At 46.3% G+C, this 23771-nt stretch overlaps 1 protein-coding gene across 5 annotated transcripts in view; it reads left to right on the top strand.

Annotated features, from left to right (window-relative positions):
• DNAH8 (dynein axonemal heavy chain 8) overlaps positions 1 to 23771 on the top strand; it is a 216457-nt gene that overhangs the window by 88527 nt on the left and 104159 nt on the right. For all 5 annotated transcript variants that reach the window (XM_072139752.1, XM_072139756.1, XM_072139757.1 and 2 more), the window contains 13 exons: positions 2790 to 2962; positions 3862 to 4040; positions 4294 to 4481; positions 4569 to 4655; positions 6074 to 6181; positions 8319 to 8453; positions 11924 to 12085; positions 12281 to 12527; positions 17546 to 17787; positions 18612 to 18752; positions 20548 to 20779; positions 21193 to 21335; positions 23452 to 23586. In XM_072139752.1, the coding sequence (XP_071995853.1) occupies positions 2790 to 2962; positions 3862 to 4040; positions 4294 to 4481; positions 4569 to 4655; positions 6074 to 6181; positions 8319 to 8453; positions 11924 to 12085; positions 12281 to 12527; positions 17546 to 17787; positions 18612 to 18752; positions 20548 to 20779; positions 21193 to 21335; positions 23452 to 23586 (2172 nt within the window). The remainder of the gene's footprint in view (positions 1 to 2789; positions 2963 to 3861; positions 4041 to 4293; positions 4482 to 4568; positions 4656 to 6073; positions 6182 to 8318; positions 8454 to 11923; positions 12086 to 12280; positions 12528 to 17545; positions 17788 to 18611; positions 18753 to 20547; positions 20780 to 21192; positions 21336 to 23451; positions 23587 to 23771) is intronic.

A 23771-nucleotide genomic window follows, 5' to 3' on the forward strand; every position in this document is an offset into this window, starting at 1 on the left:
GTGTGCATGAGGAATCACTAGTCCAGCGTGTGTACATGAGGAATCACTAGCCCAGTGTGTGCATGAGGAATCACTAGTCCGGTGTGTGCATGAGGAATCACTAGTCCCGTGTGTGCATGAGGAATCACTAGTCCAGCGTGTGTACATGAGGAATCACTAGCCCAGTGTGTACATGAGGAATCACTAGTCCAGCGTGTGTACATGAGGAATCACTAGCCCAGTGTGTGCATGAGGAATCACTAGTCCCGTGTGTGCATGAGGAATCACTAGTCCCGTGTGTGCATGAGGAATCACTAGTCCCGTGTGTGCATGAGGAATCACTAGTCCAGCGTGTGTATATGAGGAATCACTAGTCCAGTGTGTGCATGAGGAATCACTAGTCCCGTGTGTGCATGAGGAATCACTAGTCCAGCGTGTGTACATGAGGTATCACTAGTCCAGTGTGTGCATGAGGAATCACTAGTCCGGTGTGTGCATGAGGAATCACTAGTCCCGTGTGTATATGAGGAATCACTAGTCCAGTGTGTGCATGAGGAATCACTAGTCCAGCGTGTGTACATGAGGAATCACTAGTCCAGCGTGTGTACATGAGGAATCACTAGTCCAGCGGGTGTACATGAGGAATCACTAGTCCAGTGTGTGCATGAGGAATCACTAGTCCAGCGTGTGTACATGAGGAATCACTAGTCCCGTGTGTGCATGAGGAATCACTAGTCCAGCGTGTGTATATGAGGAATCACTAGTCCAGCGTGTGTATATGAGGAATCACTAGTCCAGTGTGTGTATGAGGAATCACTAGTCCAGCGTGTGTACATGAGGAATCACTAGCCCAGTGTGTGCATGAGGAATCACTAGTCCAGCGTGTGTACATGAGGAATCACTAGCCCAGTGTGTGCATGAGGAATCACTAGTCCAGTGTGTGCATGAGGAATCACTAGTCCAGTGTGTGTATATGAGGAATCACTAGTCCAGCGTGTGCATGAGGAATCACTAGTCCCGTGTGTATATGAGGAATCACTAGTCCAGTGTGTGCATGAGGAATCACTAGTCCAGCGTGTGTACATGAGGAATCACTAGTCCAGCGTGTGTACATGAGGAATCACTAGTCCAGCGGGTGTACATGAGGAATCACTAGTCCAGTGTGTGCATGAGGAATCACTAGTCCAGCGTGTGTACATGAGGAATCACTAGTCCCGTGTGTGCATGAGGAATCACTAGTCCAGCGTGTGTATATGAGGAATCACTAGTCCAGCGTGTGTATATGAGGAATCACTAGTCCAGTGTGTGTATGAGGAATCACTAGTCCAGCGTGTGTACATGAGGAATCACTAGCCCAGTGTGTGCATGAGGAATCACTAGTCCAGCGTGTGTACATGAGGAATCACTAGCCCAGTGTGTGCATGAGGAATCACTAGTCCAGTGTGTGCATGAGGAATCACTAGTCCAGTGTGTGTATATGAGGAATCACTAGTCCAGCGTGTGCATGAGGAATCACTAGTCCAGCGTGTGTATATGAGGAATCACTAGTCCAGTGTGTGTATATGAGGAATCACTAGTCCAGCGTGTGCATGAGGAATCACTAGTCCAGCGTGTGTGTATGAGGAATCACTAGTCCAGCGTGTGTGTATGAGGAATCACTAGTCCAGCGTGTGCATGAGGAATCACTAGTCCAGTGTGTGCATGAGGAATCACTAGTCCAGCGTGTGCATGAGGAATCACTAGTCCAGCGTGTGTATATGAGGAATCACTAGTCCAGTGTGTGCATGAGAAAGCCATTCTTGGCCATTATGTGATGTACAGTATGTACACAACTAATAACTTGCGAAGACAAGACCTTGACAGCCCAGGCAAGAGTTTGGGGGTCACTCGATGTGCAAAAGCAGGGATAATTTTTTTTACACTTCACAATTATTTGATACCTTGTGTTGCTCCATCAAATAAAGAATCAGTGTGATACACTTACGGTAAGTTTGTGGTTGTATCATTTAAAAAAGTGCAAACATTGAAGGTCTTTGACTACTTATACAACCCACTAATCTGTATTTCTATCCATGTTCCCCTCTGTAATTCTCAGTTGTCTCGGGGCTGGTGGCTGCAGGGAAACTAGAAGGAATTATCAAGCTTAACTATTTCTCATTCAGGAGCATCAGTAAGGTCAAATAGGACATTATAGAGCAGCACTGACAGATACTGATGGGAATAAATCTCTTGGGGTGAGATAGAAGCTTCCTATTATCTCCAGCAGCCTCACTCAGTGCCTGTGTCTCTCCTCTTTCACTTAGCAGGATCATGTAGGACATTATAGAGCAGTACTGACCTGCACTGATGGGGATATACTGTATACCAATGTATATAATGTTGAGTATTAATTAATTAGATTCCGCGTCACAGCAGCTTCAGGGTCTATCCAATATGAGTTGCAGTGACACACAGAATAATAATAATAATCTATATTTATATAGCGCCATCATATTCCGTAGCGCTTTACAGATCATAGGAGACATATACAAATTAAATAAGACATTACACAGAGTTATATGGAACAATAGAAGTGAGGGTCCTGCTGACAAGAGCTTACAGTCTATGGGGGACAATTGATGTTTGGACACACTATGGCTCTGGTGGATATGTATCTTCATCCTTATGGTAAGGTCTCGTGGTGCTGTCATAGCTGATAACCCCTCAGTAATAAGCCATGAGGTGTATAGCAGTGCTGAATGTTACTGGTGTATAGCAGTGCTACATTGTAGGATGAGCTTACACTGTGCGCTGTTATCTCACCCTCCCAGGTGAAGATGCGCATCCGATCTGCTAAAGACTTTGAGTGGCTGAAGCAGAGTCGTTTCTATTATAAGGAAGATCTGGACATTGTCCTTGTGTCCATCACAGACATGGATTTTGTGTATCAGAATGAGTTTCTGGGTTGTGCTGAGCGCCTGGTAGTCACACAACTCACTGATCGGTAAGTGTTCACATTGTGCTGCCGGCTGGGCGTGTGTTTACTAGGATTATCGATGACTGCAGCTTGTCAATGGATATATATAATATTCACTTCATGTTCTACACTTGTTGTTTAGGAGAAAACAGAACACATAAGACACAGACAAGAAATGTTGTTACAGATTGGTGTTCCTATTCCACATGCAGACAGGGACTCCTTATATCATATTTCACTATGATGCAAGGACTCCCATCTGATCAACACATGGATTGAAGCAGGAGTTACAGGAGCACGCTATAACATAAGGGAAAGGTAAGGACATTTTATTCATGTTATAGCGCGCTCCTGTAACTCCTGCTCATCTGGTGTCATATTATGATCGGACCGGTCATAACTGCAGCCTCAGCGCTGGTCTCTACAATATCACTGGACATTACATAGCAGATACAATGTCACCAGCTTTTACACCTGTGTGACCTTTCCAGAATTCCCTCTTTTATGTGAAATCTCTCCCATTTACCTATAAAATACCTGGAGAGGGAGTGTCACTTCTGGAGGCTCTCTCCACTGTGGTTCTGAAATACTTGGAAACTTTTATTATCATATTTTCTATTCTGAATATTCAGCCTTGTTCTTACATCTTTATCTCACAGAATGGTAATCCTGAGGTGATTATAAAGACTAGATGTGTAGCATCGTTCTAGGTGCGATATGACAGAAGCCTCTCCAGCTCCTTTAGTCTTTTAGCATGACTCCTCTCAGGCAAAAAGTGACTCTTCTCAGCTCATTTGCATGAGACACAATAGAAGGAATTCTGAAAAGCATTTATCATAACCCACCTGAGTAGTTAAGAGGGGTAAAAGCTGGTGTCAGCGTCCCTGTAAGTAAATAGGAGGATAAATTGTGTGTATTTCTTGCAGGTGTTACATTGCGATGGCTCAGGCCATAGGGATGAACATGGCTGGAGCTCTGATCGGTGCTTCAGCCACTGGGAAAATGGAGACTGTGAAGGACATGGGGAAAGCTCTAGGGAAATATGTGGTTCTGTTCAATAGTTCTGATCTGATGGACTGCAGGGCGCTAGGAAGAATCTTTAAAGGTAACAAAAACCTGTGTCATATTTACTCTCCTTCACTGCGACCAGAGGGGCAGAGTGACCCTATGAGGACCTCCAGTTAGGCCTCCACCCTCCTGCTAGTCTGGCCTCAGTCAAGGGCTGCAGCTCCCAGTCGCCTGTAGTTTGCCTCCTCTGTCTCTCCTCCCTCCACCTCCGTCCACACCTAATATTATCATATAGTGTAAGTGGCGTTTCCCACAGCTCCCGTGGTGATGTTATATTTTTGTGTTTCTAGGCCTCGCTCAGTCCGGCTCCTGGGGCTGCTTAGAAGGATTTCACCGCACTGACCCCCCTGTGCTGTCAGTGGCTGCTCAGCAGATTTATATGGTGTTTTCTGCACGGAAAGAAAAGAGGAAGCAGTTCATCTTCAGTGACGGGGATGTAGTTGACCTAAGTCCAGAATTTGGAATCTTTTTGACAATGGTTAATGATTTCATTGCAGATGTGCACAATCTCATTTTGTAGAATATTAATAATTTGTAAGTTTTACTCAATCTTCTGTTGTCACAGCATCTGGGAGGTGGCGGCGGTCAGGAGCTCCCTGAGAACCTGAAGACACAGTTCAGACCGATCTCCATGATACTCCCTGATAGCCAGGTGATGTGTAATGTATTATCCTCACTGCTTATACCCCTCGTACAGGCACTGAGCTGATTCAGGGGTCTATGAGTAGCAGACACCAGCCTCATCTTCCTATATTTATGTTTGTATTGGGGCCAGTTGAAAGCAATGTCTTGTATCAGTAAGAGTAAGATTATATGATCTGGTCAAATAGTCACTGAATAATAACTGTGTTATGAATTATAGGCAAAATGTTTCACTTGTCTGTAGCCACATCACAACTGCGCCCCAGCATGAGACCGAACTGTAAGCTCTTACCCCAATTGTGAACCAAAACCTTATGGCTTCAGTGACCACCATGAGCTCCATACTGTAATTATCCATATGGATCACAATCCTTACATCCTCTCTTGCTCTGCCTGATTATGTCTACTGAACAATGGCGGATCTTCATATAGGAGGTGTGGGCGGGCGTCCGAGGTCTTTGGCTTCTCATACCTGGTCCCTATATGAAGATCACCAGTTTAAAAAAAACCTCTATACTCGCCTCCGGCTTCTTTTCGCCGCGGCCCTGTCTTCTTCTCTTCCGGCCTGCGCGCAACACTATGACGTGCCATGACTAGGATCTGCTGTGGACATTTCTTTCAAGGAAACCTACCATTTCAAAATGGTCATTGTGACCTAAACATACCTTTACCTTGGGGTGGGTAAGCTGATGCTGGAGGTGGGCTTGATAACGCACATAAATCCGCAGTTTCCCAAAAAAATCTGTCTTTGCACACCATTCGGCGGACCTGGGCCCCTGACACAGGGCGCTAAGTCACGATCATAACAATGCATGTGCCTTGCGTGTATGAAACTTCGCCCCCCTTATTCCCTCCCTCGCTCCCGAGACGGTGATGCCACCGAGCTCTGGAAAAGCAATGGCGCATGCGCACTGTATCTTCATTAAGAAATGAAGATACAGTGCGCATGCGCCATTGGTTTCCGACAGCTTGGTGACATCATCAGCTCTCGGGGATGATGGAGGGTGGGGGCAGATGTTTGAAGCATGCAAGTCACGTGCATTGTTATGATCGTGACCAAGCATCAAGCGCCCGTGTCAGGGGCCCAGGAGCACAAGATGGTGTCATTTGCTTAGTGTAAAAAAAGCTCCAGCATCAGCTTACCTACCCCAAGGTAAAGGTATGTTTAGGTCAACATGACTATTTTGAAATGGTAGGTTGGTAGGAAATGGTAGGGGGGGGTCTGTAGTGGACATTTCATTAAAGGGGGGCTCTGCTGCGGACATGACTTTTGTCATTACTATTTGCCCTGGCCTCCGTGGTATAGTAATAGCTAATGGCCCCTTGTACCCTGTTATACGTTATTATAAAGCCGTCAACCTTTGAAAATGATTTTTTGCAGATTATCTTTTATAGATGTACTAAGCCTTGATATTTCTGCCCTTTCAGATGATAATAAGGGTCAAGCTCGCAAGTTATGGGTTTCTAGACAGCGCGTCCTTGTCTCAGAAGTTTTATGTCCTTTATAAACTCTGTGAAGAACAGCTCTCGTCTCAGGTACCTGAGCGCCGTCACACGATCTATCATTAGAGGAAAGGACTTTCACCATAAAGGTCACTTCCACATTCTGTAACACAGCCGTCCTGTGTCTAATGTAATGTCTAATGCTAGAGGTCATAGGAGTAAACTATTGGGGCAGGATGTAACTGCAGGGCCTACAGAAACCTGATGGAGATTCTCCTGGGGTTTACATCACAACTTCTTTAGTGCAATTATTAGAGGAAATCTACCATGAGAATCCATCATGATAAACCAGGACCAAGACCGTGGTAATCTGTTATATCTCCAAAGCCATAGCCCAGTGGTGGCGAACCTATGGCATGGGTGCCAGAGGTGGCACTCAGAGCCATCTCTATGGGCACCCTTGCCATCACCCCAGGGCAGTGTTCGTCAGACAGGACTTATGGCCTCTTGCAGCCCAGGACCCTAGAAGGAAGCTACAATGATAATCCAAACTTCTTCTCCTCCTTTCTACTGTATTGGTGTCCTTAGGTGTCTTTATAGTTCAAACCTGCAAAAGAGCAGGGAGTAATAAGTTACTACTTAAATTGTCGCATTGGCACTTTGCGAAAAATACATGGGTTTTGGTTGTAGTTTGGGCACTCGGTGTCTAAGAGGTTTGCCATCAATGCCATAGCCTATTTCTTTCTTAAATCAACTTTTATAATTATGCTAATGAGCAGACTGTTCCACTGACTCCCCCTCTCTCCTGCTCCCTCAGTACTGAAAATACAACAGGAAGTGCTCACTACACAAGTGCTGAGGAGGCAGGGGAGGTGAGACAGTGTAACAGTCTGTGAAGCTCAATCACAGAGGGACTAGGGTGGCCCCTCAGGCTTATGAGCATCATTTTAAAAGTTGATTTTTTACGGAAGGCCATGGGTAAGAAATATAAGTCAAGATGCCTGGATCTATGAGTAAGTGACCCTGGATTATCATATTAGATTTCCTCTAATTCTTGATCATGCGGGTAGAAAACTTTGCAGCATTGACAATCGGCTGCTGGTAGCTGTGTCTTCAGTATTGCTACACACACAATGAAGATGAAATCTTACAGAAATGTTATCCACTCTGTTACTACTCTATATTACACATCGTGCAGCCCATGAGTCCTTGTGTCACTCCTATAATTCCAGTACATTAATACACTGTAGGTGCATTGGTAATAAGGGGTGAATATGTTTTAGATGCCAAGACTCTGATCACCTGGAATATTACACCGTTGAAACCAGAAGTTTCCATACACTATACAAAAAAGACACATATGATGTTTATCTCAGTATCTGACATGAAATCAGAAGAACTTTCCCATTTCAGGTCCATTAGGATAATGGAATAATGAGAGGAGGAGAAATTATTGGGCATTTTTATTACTTTCTGCAAAGTTAAAAGTTGATCTACTGGCCACATGGACGGTCTACATAAAGAGGTCCTGTATTTGGAAGCTTCGGATTTATTGTCAACATCTGAGTTAGAGACACGTCTGTGGATGTATTTGAAGACACGCCTGAAACACACTGCTTCTCTGTGTAGCATCATGGTAAAGTCTGAAGAAATCAGTTGAGGAAGAGAATTGTGGACTTGCACAAGTCTTCTTCATCCTTGGGTGCCATTTCCAGAAACCTAAAGGTGCCTTGTTCATCTGTGCAAGCAATTATACACAAGTACAAACAAGATGGGAATGTCCATCCATCAGGAAGGAGACGGGTTCTGCATCCCAAAGATGAATGGGCTTTGGTCCGGATTGTGAAGATGCTGAAGCTGGTCAGAGGGTGATTATACACAGTGACCCATGTATCCACAGGCCAAACACTAATGAAATAGATGGAAACTTTGATTTTGCAAAAAGGAATAAAAATGTCTTATAAAATTATCTCTCTCTTTATTCTGATATTTGGCAAATACAAATAATTTTGGTAATCTTAATAGACATAAAACGGGAGAGGTCAATACTGATAGATGTGAGAAAAACATCATACGTGTCTTTTCTTATAGTGAATAAAAACTTTTGGTTTCAGCTGTTTGTGTGCTCCCACACTGGTGGATATACCTTTAGGGTTTGCGATGCAGTAAATCTGTGAAATATATTTTCATGGGGCAAATGATTTATTCTTTGTATAATTACCATCATTAGGTTCATTATCACTTTGGCTTGAGAAACATCCTTTCAGTTTTGAGAACACTGGGGGCAAAGAAAAGAGCAAAACCCAGTGAGAGTGAAATCAGTATGGTGATGAGAGGATTGCGAGACATGAATCTGTCCCAGCTGGTAAGTGCCCTGCCTTTATTTTACATCATCACCCTGAATGATATAAACTCATCTACAGCAAAAGACATTATCATTTACAGGGATAGACAGAGAGGCAGTACTATCTGTACCTACATCATTCATAGGGAGAGACAGGGAGGCAGCACAATCTGTACCTACATCATTTACAGGGATAGACAGAGAGGCAGTACTATCTGTACCTACATCATTCATAGGGAGAGACAGGGAGGCAGCACAATCTGTACCTACATCATTTACAGAGAGAGACAGGGAGGCAGTACTATCTGTACCTACATCATTTACAGGGAGAGACAGGGAGGCAGTACTATCTGCACCTACATCATTTATATGGAGAGACAGAAAGGCAATACTATCTGTACCTACATCATTTACCGGGAGCGACAGGGAGGCAATACTATCTGTACCTCCATCATTTACAGGGAGAGAAAGGGAGGAAGTACTATCTGTACCTACATAATTTACATGGAGAGAAAGGGAAGCAGTACTATCTGTACCTCCATCATTCACAGGGAGAGACACAGAGGTAGTTCTATCCGTAACTACATCATTTATATAGAGAGACGGAGACAGTACTATCTGTACCTACATCATTTACATGGAGAGACAGGAAGGCAGTACTATCTGTACCTACATCATTTACAGGGAGAGACAGGGAGGCAGCACTATCTGTCCCTACATAATTTACGGGGAGAAAGTACTATCTCTACCTACATCATTTACAGGGAGAGACAATGAGGCAGCACTGTCTTTACCTATGTAATGTACTGGTAGAGACAAGGAGGCAGTACTATCTGTACCTACATCATTTACAGAGAGAGACAGGAAGACAGTACTATCTGTACCTACATCATTTACAGAGAGAGACAGGAAGACAGTACTATCTGTACCTATATCATTTATATATAGAGACAGGGAGGCAGTACTATCTGTACCTACATCATTTACAGGCAGAGACAGTGAGGCAGTACTATCTGTACCTATATCATTTATAGGGAGAGACAGGGAGGCAGTACTATCTGTACCTACATCATTTACATATAGAGAGACAGGGAGGCAGTACTATCTGTACCTCCATCATTTACATATAGAGACAGGGAGGCAGTACTATCTGTACCTACATCATTTACAGGCAGAGACAGTGAGGCAGTACTATCTGTACCTACATCATTTACCGGGAGAGACAGGGAGGCAGTACTATCTGCACCTACATCATTTACCGGGAGCGACAGGGAGGCAATACTATCTGTACCTACATCATTCACAGGGAGAGACACAGAGGTAGTTCTATCCGTAACTACATCATTTATATAGAGAGACGGAGACAGTACTATCTGTACCTACATCATTTACATGGAGAGACAGGAAGGCAGTACTATCTGTACCTACATCATTTACAGGGAGAGACAGGGAGGCAGCACTATCTGTCCCTACATAATTTACGGGGAGAGACAATGAGGCAGCACTGTCTTTACCTATGTAATTTACTGGTAGAGACAAGGAGGCAGTACTATCTGTACCTACATCATTTACAGAGAGAGACAGGGAGGCAGTACTATCTGCACCTACATCATTTACAGAGAGAGACAGGAAGACAGTACTATCTGTACCTACATCATTTACATATAGAGACAGGGAGGCAGTACTATCTGCACCTACATCATTTACATATAGAGACAGGGAGGCAGTACTATCTGTACCTACATCATTTACATATAGAGACAGGGAGGCAGTACTATCTGTACCTACATCATTTACAGGCAGAGACAGTGAGGCAGTACTATCTGTACCCACATCATTTACAGAGAGAGACAGGGAGGCAGTACTATCTGCACCTACATCATTTACATATAGAGACAGGGAGGTAGTACTATCTGTACCTACATCATTTATAGGGAGAGACAGGGAGGCAGTACTATCTGTATCTACATCATTTACAGGCAGAGACAGGGAGGCAGTACTATCTGTACCCACATCATTTACAGAGAGAGACAGGGAGGCAGTACTATCTGCACCTACATCATTTACATATAGAGACAGGGAGGTAGTACTATCTGTACCCACATCATTTACAGAGAGAGACAGGGAGGCAGTACTATCTGCACCTACATCATTTACATATAGAGACAGGGAGGCAGTACTATCTGCACCTACATCATTTACATATAGAGACAGGGAGGCAGTACTATCTGTATCTACATCATTTACAGGGAGAGACAGGGAGGCAGTACTATCTGTACCTACATCATTTACAGGCAGAGACAGGGAGGCAGTACTATCTGTACCCACATCATTTACAGAGAGAGACAGGGAGGCAGTACTATCTGCACCTACATCATTTACATATAGAGACAAGGAGGCAGTACTATCTGTATCTACATCATTTACATGGAGAGACAGGGAGGCAGTACTATCTGTATCTACATCATTTACAGGGAGAGACAGGGAGGCAGTACTAGCTGTACCTACATCATTTACAGGCAGAGGCAGTGAGGCAGTACTACCTGCACCTACATCATTTACCGGGAGAGACAGGGAGGTAGTACTATCTGTACCTACATCATTTACATGGAGAGACAGGGAGGTAGTTCTATCTGTACCCACATCATTTACAGGGAGAGACAGGGAGGCAGTACTATCTGTACCTACATCATTTACAGGCAGAGGCAGTGAGGCAGTACTATCTGTATCTACATCATTTACAGGGAGAGACAGGGAGGCAGTACTAGCTGTACCTACATCATTTACAGGCAGAGGCAGTGAGGCAGTACTACCTGCACCTACATCATTTACCGGGAGAGACAGGGAGGTAGTACTATCTGTACCTACATCATTTACATGGAGAGACAGGGAGGTAGTTCTATCTGTACCCACATCATTTACAGGGAGAGACAGGGAGGCAGTACTATCTGTACCTACATCATTTACATAGACAGGGAGGCAGTACTATCTGTACCTACATCATTTACATGGAGATACAGGGAGGCAGTACTATCTGTACCTACATCATTTACAGGGAGAGACAGGGAGGTAGTACTATCTGTACCTCCATCATTTACATGGAGAGACACGGAGGTAGTACTATCTGTACCTCCATCATTTACATGGAGAGACACGGAGGTAGTACTATCTGTACCTACATCATTTGCAGAGAAAGACAGGGAGGCAGCACTATCTGTACCTACATCATTTACATGGAGATACAGGGAGGCAGTACTATCTGTACCTCCATCATTTACATGGAGAGACACGGAGGTAGTTCTATCTGTACCTACATCATTTACAGGGAGAGACAGGGAGGCAGTACTATCTGTACCTACATCATTTACATGGAGATACAGGGAGGCAGTACTATCTGTACCTCCATCATTTACATTTTCCTGAGCGTCTTTGTAGACATTGGTGATTGCTGTTTGTCCTGATTTGTCATCCCTTTCTTCCATGTGTCTCAGGTGGATGAAGATGTTCCCATCTTTCTTGGTCTGATCAGTGATCTGTTCCCGGGGATCCATTTAGACTGCAGGTCACACACAGATCTTCAGAAAGCTGTATCCCACCAGGCGGGAGTATCCGGGCTGATAGACCACCCTCCCTGGAGCCAGAAACTTCTCCAGGTAACGGGTGTCACATCTGTAAGGGAACATCATCCAGGATGTGCACAGAAGGTGAAACGTTACTATATGTAAGGATATGATGTATAGAAACATCATAGAAAGATAAAATGTATCATATATAAAGTGTATATATAACATAATACATATCAGGGCATAATGATGGATACATGTTATACCCCATCATATATCTCACAGCTGTATGAAGCTTCTCGAGTGCGGCACAGCCTCATGACTATTGGACCCAGCGGTTCTGGGAAATCCTCGCTCATTGCTCTGCTCATGAAAGCCATGACACAATGTGGTGCCCCTCATCGGGAGGTGCGCCTGAACCCCAAGGCAGTCACAGCCCCTCAGATGTTCGGAAGCCTGCACCCCATCACCCGGGACTGGACAGACGGAATATTTACTGCCCTATGGAGAAAGCAGCCGAAGACCCGGAAAGGTGCCGGAATTTCCTTCTATTCATATCTGATACATGATAGAACGAGCACCTGCACACTTACAGCCTCATGTACCTACCTCAGACAGGAGGGAAGGCGAGCACCTCCACACTTACAGCCTCATGTACCTACCTCAGGCAGGAGGGAAGGCCGAGCACCTCCACACATACAGCCTCATGTACTTACCTCAGGCAGGAGGGAAGGCCGAGTTCCTCCACACATACAGACTCATGTACCTACCTCAGGCAGGAGGGAAGGGTGAGCACCTGCACACTTACAGCCTCATGTACCTACCTCAGGCAGGAGGGAAGGGTGAGCACCTGCACACTTACAGCCTCATGTACCTACCTCAGGCAGGAGGGAAGGGTGAGCACCTCCACACTTACAGCCTCATGTACCTACCTCAGGCAGGAGGGAAGGGCGAGCACCTGCACACTTACAGCCTCATGTACCTACCTCAGGCAGGAGGGAAGGGTGAGCACCTCCACACATACAGACTCATGTACCTACCTCAGTCAGGAGGGAAGGCCGAGCACCTCCACACATACACACTCATGTACCTACCTCAGGCAGGAGGGAAGGGCGAGCACCTGCACACTTACAGACTCATGTACCTACCTCAGACAGGAGGGAAGGGTGAGCACCTGCACACTTACAGACTCATGTACCTACCTCAGGCAGGAGGGAAGGGTGAGCACCTCCACACATACAGACTCATGTACCTACCTCAGGCAGGAGGGAAGGGCGAGCACCTGCACACTTACAGACTCATGTACCTACCTCAGGCAGGAGGGAAGGGTGAGCACCTGCACACTTACAGACTCATGTACCTACCTCAGGCAGGAGGGAAGGGTGAGCACCTCCACACATACAGACTCATGTACCTACCTCAGGCAGGAGGGAAGGCCGAGTACCTCCACACTTACAGACTCATGTACCTACCTCAGGCAGGAGGGAAGGGCGAGCACCTCCACACATACAGACTCATGTACCTACCTCAGGCAGGAGGGAAGGCGAGCACCTCCACACATACAGCCTCATGTACCTACCTCAGGCAGGAGGGAAGGGTGAGCACCTGCACACATACAGACTCATGTACCTACCTCAGGTAGGAGGGAAGGCCGAGTACCTCCACAAATACAGCCTCATGTACCTACCTCAGGCAGGAGGGAAGGCCGAGCACCTGCACACTTACAGCCTCATGTACCTACCTCAGTCAGGAGGGAAGGGTGAGCACCTCCACACATACAGACTCATGTACCTACCTCAGTCAGGAGGGAAGGCCGAGCACCTCCACACATACAGACTCATGTACCTACCTCAGGCAGGAGGGAAGGGTGAGCACCTGCACACTTACAGCCTCATGTACCTACCTCAGGCAGGAGGGAAGGGTGAGCACCTCCACACATACAGACTCATGTACCTACCTCAGTCAGGAGGGAAGGCCGAGCACCTCCACACATACACACTCATGTACCTACCTCAGGCAGGAGGGAAGGGCGAGCACCTGCACACTTACAGACTCATGTACCTACCTCAGGCAGGAGGGAAGGGTGAGCACCTGCACACTTACAGACTCATGTACCTACCTCAGGCAGGAGGGAAGGGTGAGCACCTGCACACTTACAGACTCATGTACCTACCTCAGGCAGGAGGGAAGGCCGAGCACCTGCACACTTACAGCCTCATGTACCTACCTCAGGCAGGAGGGAAGGCCGAGCACCTGCACACTTACAGTCTCATGTACCTACCTCAGGCAGGAGGGAAGGCCGAGCACCTGCACACTTACAGCCTCATGTACCTACCTCAGTCAGGAGGGAAGGCCGAGCACCTCCACACATACAGACTCATGTACCTACCTCAGGCAGGAGGGAAGGGTGAGCACCTGCACACTTACAGCCTCATGTACCTACCTCAGGCAGGAGGGAAGGGTGAGCACCTGCACACTTACAGCCTCATGTACCTACCTCAGGCAGGAGGGAAGGGTGAGCACCTCCACACATACAGACTCATGTACCTACCTCAGTCAGGAGGGAAGGCCGAGCACCTGCACACTTACAGCCTCATGTACCTACCTCAGTCAGGAGGGAAGGCCGAGCCCCTCCACACATACAGCCTCATGTACCTACCTCAGGCAGGAGGGAAGGGCGAGCACCTGCACACTTACAGCCTCATGTACCTACCTCAGGCAGGAGGGAAGGCCGAGCACCTGCACACTTACAGCCTCATGTACCTACCTCAGGCAGGAGGGAAGGGTGAGCACCTCCACACATACAGCCTCATGTACCTACCTCAGGCAGGAGGGAAGGGTGAGCACCTGCACACATACAGCCTCATGTACCTACCTCAGGCAGGAGGGAAGGGTGAGCACCTGCACACATACAGCCTCATGTACCTACCTCAGGCAGGAGGGAAGGGTGAGCACCTGCACACTTACAGCCTCATGTACCTACCTCAGGCAGGAGGGAAGGCCGAGCACCTGCACACATACAGCCTCATGTACCTACCTCAGGCAGGAGGGAAGGCCGAGCACCTGCACACATACAACCTCATGTACTTACCTCAGGCAGGAGGGAAGGGTGAGCACCTGCACACTTACAGACTCATGTACCTACCTCAGGCAGGAGGGAAGGGTGAGCACCTGCACACTTACAGACTCATGTACCTACCTCAGGCAGGAGGGAAGGGTGAGCACCTCCACACATACAGACTCATGTACCTACCTCAGGCAGGAGGGAAGGCCGAGTACCTCCACACTTACAGACTCATGTACCTACCTCAGGCAGGAGGGAAGGGCGAGCACCTCCACACATACAGACTCATGTACCTACCTCAGGCAGGAGGGAAGGGTGAGCACCTCCACACATACAGACTCATGTACCTACCTCAGGCAGGAGGGAAGGCGAGCACCTCCACACATACAGCCTCATGTACCTACCTCAGGCAGGAGGGAAGGGTGAGCACCTGCACACATACAGCCTCATGTACCTACCTCAGGCAGGAGGGAAGGGTGAGCACCTCCACACATACAGACTCATGTACCTACCTCAGGCAGGAGGGAAGGACGAGCACCTCCACACATACAGACTCATGTATCTACCTCAGGCAGGAGGGAAGGCCGAGCACCTCCACACATACAGCCTCATGTACCTACCTCAGGCAGGAGGGAAGGCCGAGCACCTCCACACATACAGCCTCATGTACCTACCTCAGGCAGGAGGGAAGGACGAGCACCTCCACACATACAGACTCATGTATCTACCTCAGGCAGGAGGGAAGGGTGAGCACCTGCACACTTACAGCCTCATGTACCTACCTCAGGCAGGAGGGAAGGGTGAGCACCTGCACACTTACAGACTCATGTACCTACCTCAGGCAGGAGGGAAGGGTGAGCACCTGCACACATACAGACTCATGTACCTACCTCAGGTAGGAGGGAAGGCCGAGTACCTCCACACATACAGCCTCATGTACCTACCTCAGGCAGGAGGGAAGGCCGAGCACCTGCACACTTACAGCCTCATGTACCTACCTCAGTCAGGAGGGAAGGCCGAGCACCTCCACACATACAGACTCATGTACCTACCTCAGGCAGGAGGGAAGGGTGAGCACCTCCACACATACAGCCTCATGTACCTACCTCAGGCAGGAGGGAAGGCCGAGCACCTGCACACTTACAGCCTCATGTACCTACCTCAGGCAGGAGGGAAGGGTGAGCACCTGCACACTTACAGCCTCATGTACCTACCTCAGGCAGGAGGGAAGGGTGAGCACCAGCACACTTACAGCCTCATGTACCTACCTCAGGCAGGAGGGAAGGGTGAGCACCAGCACACTTACAGCCTCATGTACCTACCTCAGGCAGGAGGGAAGGGTGAGCACCTGCACACATACAGCCTCATGTACCTACCTCAGGCAGGAGGGAAGGCCGAGCACCTGCACACTTACAGCCTCATGTACCTACCTCAGTCAGGAGGGAAGGGTGAGCACCTGCACACTTACAGCCTCATGTACCTACCTCAGTCAGGAGGGAAGGTGAGCACCTGCACACTTACAGCCTCATGTACCTACCTCAGTCAGGAGGGAAGGTGAGCACCTGCACACTTACAGCCTCATGTACCTACCTCAGTCAGGAGGGAAGGGTGAGCACCAGCACACTTACAGCCTCATGTACCTACCTCAGGCAGGAGGGAAGGGTGAGCACCAGCACACTTACAGCCTCATGTACCTACCTCAGGCAGGAGGGAAGGGTGAGCACCTGCACACTTACAGCCTCATGTACCTACCTGAGGCAGGAGGGAAGGCCGAGCACCTGCACACTTACAGCCTCATGTACCTACCTCAGGCAGGAGGGAAGGGTGAGCACCTGCACACTTACAGCCTCATGTACCTACCTCAGGCAGGAGGGAAGGGTGATGGCGGACCTTCTAGAGACCGAGTGTCCAAACTACAACCAAAATCCACTTATTTACCGTGAAGTGCCAACACGACATTTGAAGCAGTAATTTGTTGCTATCTGTTCTTCCTCGTCTTTCAATCATATTGACCACCTGAGACCACCAATACAGTTGAAAGAAGGAACACAGATGCAGACCCTCGTTGTAGCTCCTCTCCAGGGTACCTCTGTAGAGAAAGAATAGTAGGTCCAGCAGGAGGACCTCCAAAGACATTGCTCTTCTGTCAACACCTTCTCACTTTTCCCGCAGCTCCAAACAGCAAATGAAATGTCGCTTTAAAACATCATCTAATAAGTTGCCTGGGACTGCAGGAAGATTTGGTCCTATTTAGTGAACTCTGTCCTGGAGTGATGGTCCGAGTGCCACCTCTGGCACCCGTGCCATAGGTTCGCCACCACTGCCCTATACTATGTACTTATACTACAATGTAGAAGGATAGGAATATTATTTATTTACCTCAGATCTGATTTCTCAATTTATAGTTTCAGTGAAGTTTTTGTAAAAAAATCTTAAAAAAAATTCCTTTCATGCTCCCGTTGTTTTGTTACCTGGTCACCTTATAGGTGAAAACGTGTGGCTTGTCCTGGACGGTCCTGTAGATGCCACATGGATTGAGAACCTGAATTCAGTGTTGGATGATAATAAATCTCTGACCCTGCCTAATGGTGAGCGTCTTCCAATGGCTCGGAGCTGCAGGCTACTATGTGAGGTGACCAGTATAGAGAATGCATCACCTGCTACAGTATCTCGTATGGGGATCGTCTACCTCAGCTCATCCCTTCTCAGCTGGAGAGTGATGGTAAAGGTACGGGTTATCTCATGTCATAGACGGGGATAGAATGGGCACCATCACTGATTGTACTTACCTTACATGAAAGCTGTGTCTGCTCCGTGCTCCAGCCCTGGTGAACAGGTGGGTAACCATGTGACAAACACACAACAATTGACTAGTGACATATTGGGGGACATTTACTTACAGTGTCGGTGTCTGCATTGGCTTTGTTACCGACCTGCTCTCGGTAAGAAGATACACATTTAATATTGTGGAGCTGTGCAGAGACATTTCTGGCGCCGAGACTATTTTCTGTCCCTGGGACAAAATCTGTCCCGAGCACCAGAAATGTGTCCAACAGTCCCTGCTAGACCAGTTTTCTTTTGGTCTACTTTCCGTCAGTTTACACCGCCCAAAAAGGGCTGCGACACATAGTAATTGTGTCTGAGTTTCCACTCCGCCAAAGCCACGCCCCTTTTCGGAGAAGAGTCGGAGCAGACGGAAAAAGGCATTTTTTCTGTCCCCGACAGCTAATAAATAGGTCGGAGAGCAGAACATGTGGTGAGAGCGCCACAAAACTGGCGGAAACGCCATAGTAAATGTCCCCCATTATTGTGATAGGTGAGTGGCAGTGCAGCCTCCCAGTGGTGGAGGTGTGTGGATTGCACGACTGGTCACTAATATAACACTACACTTACCTCACATCACTCGCTCTATATAATGATCTGTCTGTGAGCCAGCAGCAGTTTGTAGCCGGGGCTCAGGACATAATCCTCATTATTGTCCTGTACAGAGATGCTCAGCCATGGCTGCTGTGTGTATATGAATCATGCATTTTCGGACTTCTCACCCCATAGGCTTGGCTAAATGCACGACCTTCAGAAGAAAGGGATATTTTCCAGTCCTTGTATGATCAGTTGTTTGAGGAGACTTATACATACATGAATCTGAATCTTCACCCAACAATGCAGCTCCTGGAGTACAATTACATTGTGCAGGTAAATGGGGGGGGAGGGGGGGGCGCTTCACCCCCTTATTACATCTTTATGTCATTGTAGCAGACACATGAGTGTGATACTCCGCATCTGTGATTTGTGTCTGGATGGTTATGATATCATAAGCTCTTTTAGGGTGCATTCACACGTTGCAGTTAAAACTGCATCACAATCAGCTTTGAGGTGGTTTTCGGTGCAGTTTTGTAGAATTGAACAGGTGAAAGACATGAACTGAACGAGTGAATTTGATTTTGAAGGAGAAACCTGCTCCACAAATGTCTTTCACTCAGTTCATGTCTTTCACCTGTTCAATTGTACAAAAATGCACCGAAAACCACCTCAAAGCTGATTGCAATGCAGTTTTAACTGCAACGTGTGAACGCACCCTCAGGCACCTTTTGGCTTTAAAGGGATATTTCCACTTATTGCATTTACTCACCTGTCAACAATTAGAACAGGGACCTGCAGATGCCTAACAAAAGTAGATGAAAAGAATTCAGCACCAGGCAATATCGTTTATTTCAATAGAAAGTTCTCAGCTTGTCATAACAAACGCATTTCAGACCCAGCGTGCATTGTTATTCATGGCTGAGGCCTGCAGAGCCCCTTCTGGATAGAGCGGTGGTGCGCATGTGATAGCACGGCCGGCTGGATTATATGAGCTTGTGACATCACCAGCTATCTGCACATCAGCGGGCGTGACGAGGGGGGGGGGATATTTAGAGTGGTGGGCGTGGATAACTTATGAACTGGCAGAGCCAAGAGGTGCTTGGGCTCATTTACATATAATACATAAAGCTGTATGTGTATGTCCGCTAAAGAAATCTGTACCATCACGTTTACAATCACCAAATTTTGAGCCACAATTTTCACCCCGCGCTTTCCAAAACCCACTTGTTACCCCCCCATATACAGAAACCATTTTCTGCTGCTACTGTGGCAGTTAGAAGCTGAGCCGTGATTGGTTGCTGTTCTGCCACAGGTGATTAATATGAGCTCCGAGATGGGATTGGTTACTATAGGCATAAGATGTATGAGGTGAGGTATGTGTGAGGTAAGATGAATAGAGACAGAGATAGGGGGAGGTTATCAGAAATGTCTCAGGTTAAACTGTTCTAGTTGTGACATACAGACAGTCACTGAAAAGAGACTGCCGGCCACAGACAGTCACTGAAAAGAGACCATCGGCGACAGACAGTCACTGAAAGAGTCTGCCGGCCACACAGACAGACAGTCACTGAAAGAGATGCCGGCTACACAGACAGACAGTCACTGAAAGAGATGCCGGCTACACAGACAGACAGTCACTGAAAGAGATGCCGGCCACACAGACAGACAGTCACTGAAAGAGATGCCGGCTACACAGACAGACAGTCACTGAAAGAGATGAGGTCGAGTAAACATAGCAGAGGTCGGATACACAGAATAGCAAAGTAATAAAACACAGTAATAGGGAAAGAGTATAAGGAGGCAGATATAAAAAGCAGATCCTGAACGGCAGACTGGATTGGCTGTCCACCGCTCTATTAACCCTTACTGGACAGGACAGGACTGCAGGAAGCTGGGCGTGGCTCAATCAATCCCAACACAGCAGCAACCTCAGCCACAATTCACACACACAAAGGAAACGTAACACCACCTAAGACGCACTCTGTGGACAGAGGAAGACATAATATTTATAAAAGTAATGAAATTGCCAGTAATAGTTCTGCTTCCATTATATACCATTAATGTATGCATCGTTTCTCAGATCTGCTAGAACATTCTGCTTTGCATGTCTTCTTGTTTCCATGTGCAGTCCCTCAATCTCCTGGAAGGCTGTCTACCTACAGAGCACCCGGCTGCCGGCCCCCTCCATCTTCACAGATTATTTGTCTTTGCCCTCATGTGGAGTTTGGGAGCTCTTCTTGATGTGGACTCGCGTGAACGCCTGGAGGTCTTTCTCAGAAGACATGAAAGCAAGTTGGACTTACCAGAATCTGATGCAGGGGCTCGCCAGCCAATGTTTGACTTCCTTGTAAATGAAGATGGTAAATCTAAAAGTCTGATCACTAAGCAAAGTAACTGATCTGGTTTATATGCACAAAACTGGCGGCAGAGCTGTAATAAAATTATTGTTAGTGCACAGAGCTCCCCCTGGTGGTGGCTGCAGGATGCCAGAGTTATATCCTGTGATTAGACTTCATTTCTTTTTTTCTTTTTTTTTTTTTTTATGTATTTTTTTATTTATTTTAACAAAACAATAAGGTTACATACAGTAATTTGTGTTGCAACCTAACAACATACTTGATTGCTTAGTGAACAATGGACATATATTTTGAACATTACAACTGAGTTGATCACTTAGTCGTACATTCTTGTGGAGATGCTGTTGATTTGTATAGACTGAACATCACATTCTTACTCCTTTGAATGACTGATTTCCAGCATAATGTATCCACAGGTGATTGGGAGCACTGGAGTAAGAGAGTGCCGCAGTATTCCTATCCAAGCCATTACATTCCAGACTATTCATCCATATTGGTTCCTCATATCGGCAGTGTTCAGACTCATTTTCTAATGGATATAATTTCAAAACAGCAAAAGGTATGTAGACATCACAGTGTTTCCAAACTTACATGTGCCAGATTTATTCCCAGTAACTGGATGTGAGCATAGAGATCATTGCTCCTGACATGAGACTGCAGGGATCTCTATATCAGTTTACTTCTAGTATAAAGCCTTTCAGGCCCGACCCTACAAGAGATGATGAAAATGGGCAGAAAAGTGCACAGTTCTGCACAAATGAGGCTTGTGCACCAGTAGGTGATATCTCCAGGTCACATGGATGTATAGCTCCTGGGCTACAACGTGACTAATAAATATACATGTAATTGTGATGCAATACACAAGTTGCTACCGCACATTGACCCAGATTAATCGAAGGTTTTGCGACGAGTTTCTGTCTGTCACTATAAAGAATGTAATACACCAAAACTCTTATGTATGTTGGGCAAAGCATTCTCTTCCTCATTGCCTGTAATATGAACGCTACATTTTAAAACGATTTGCATAATAAAGAGTATTTAAAAAGTTTGTCTTATTTTGTAATTATTGTGTATTGGTTTTTGGTGCACTATAAAGAGCGTGTAAACTGCTTGTACGTGAATTTATAAAGTGTCCATGACAGAATTATGGACATATACCCAAAACAAAGACAAGAGAGGATACGTATAGTGGACTAAGGTATCAGAAAATTTTTATTAGTACAAAAATACACATAATCATGACAAAAACCACACATAGAATAAAAGCACTAAAAAAAGGCACCTTAACCTCCCTGGACCAATGTGTCCAGGGCTCCCTAGCCCACAACTGACCAATAGAAACAGGTAAGAAGGTATGGTATCAACAACAATGCTAAATATACCTGAAACACATAAGGCTGCAGCAGAAAGTACATGCATGAATAAAGTGACCAATGCAAAAAAATAATAATAAGGAAGGCAGTCCTAAAAATGTCTGCCTAAATGCCTAAGAAATACAATACCCAATGTGGATTCACATGATAGGATTAGAAGGCAAATAGGCTAGGTCAGAGTGGGGGGAGAAAAAGGAGCGAACCCCACGCGTATCGTCACCTACTCCGGTGACTTCCTCAGGGGTATATACATTTTTAGGACTGCCTTCCTTATTATTATTTTTTTGCATTGGTCACTTTATTCATGCATGTACTTTCTGCTGCAGCCTTATGTGTTTCAGGTATATTTAGCATTGTTGTTGATACCATACCTTCTTACCTGTTTCTATTGGTCAGTTGTGGGCTAGGGAGCCCTGGACACATTGGTCCAGGGAGGTTAAGGTGCCTTTTTTTAGTGCTTTTATTCTATGTGTGGTTTTTGTCATGATTATGTGTATTTTTGTACTAATAAAAATTTTCTGATACCTTAGTCCACTATACGTATCCTCTCTTGTCTTTGTTTTGGGTATATGTACTATTTGGATACGTGGACTACAGTACTGTGTCATACATTAGGTAGTGCCTGTCCCATTTTTTGTTTGGTTGTAGAATTATGGACATGGTGCAGCACAAAATTCTGCAGATAAAGGGGGAGTCCGGTGCTCCGTCGGACCGTGCAACACATTTATCATGCAGAGTCCGATTGCATTGTGTCGCACATTCCATGTTAAAAAAGTTGGGCAACAGATTCATGAAGAATGTGCACCAGAAATCCTGTATCTGGCACCCCCTACACACTGCACAGGACACTGCACTGTACTTAGTAAATGGGGGCCAGTATCTGCAAAATATGGAATCTATTTATTGTGCTCTAGCATCCCTGATGCAGCTCTCCCCTTGTGCCCCGTTGATAGGTAGAATGAGGGTTATTATTGGTTTTCCTTTCACTAATCTGGTGTAATCATAGAACTACTGCTGCAATATGCAAAGCCAGATTTATGAGTCATTCACATCTCATAGTTACTCCAGTCCCTGCTGCTGGTTGTGCTGGGACTTTTTATGCATTTTGAGACTTTTTGGGAAAAAAAACCCAGACAGAAAATAGACCATTAGAACATTTATTTAAGGGCCAAAGCCACTTTAATGAATATAATGGCCAGCGAAGCTCCAAAAACAGACATAGAACTGTCCCAAGGAGCCGCCTAATAATACATAACCCCCAATTTGTGCATGTGTTACTGACCAGACCCCATTGTTATGTAGGCGGTTCTGCTGACTGGAGAGCACGGCATCGGGAAGACGGAGATGATAAAAGCGTACATGAGGAGATACAGCGCAGAGGCACACGTATCTAAAACATTGATCTTCTCTGCAGCAACTCAACCTGTGACGTTCCAGGTAAGTGCTAAAATCTGCCTCCAGGATTCACTCACACAAATACACTGAACCAGTCTGAGGTCTATAATTACAGAAACTCTATTAGGTCCTCTATTAAGGCTTTTACACGTGGCGTTTAGATTTAGTTTTGAAACTCCATACAAGAGCTGAGGAGAGGAGATGCCTATATGCATTGCATTTACAAA

Source organism: Engystomops pustulosus, chromosome 3 (genome assembly GCF_040894005.1).
Source record: "Engystomops pustulosus chromosome 3, aEngPut4.maternal, whole genome shotgun sequence".
Lineage (NCBI taxonomy): Eukaryota > Metazoa > Chordata > Amphibia > Anura > Leptodactylidae > Engystomops > Engystomops pustulosus.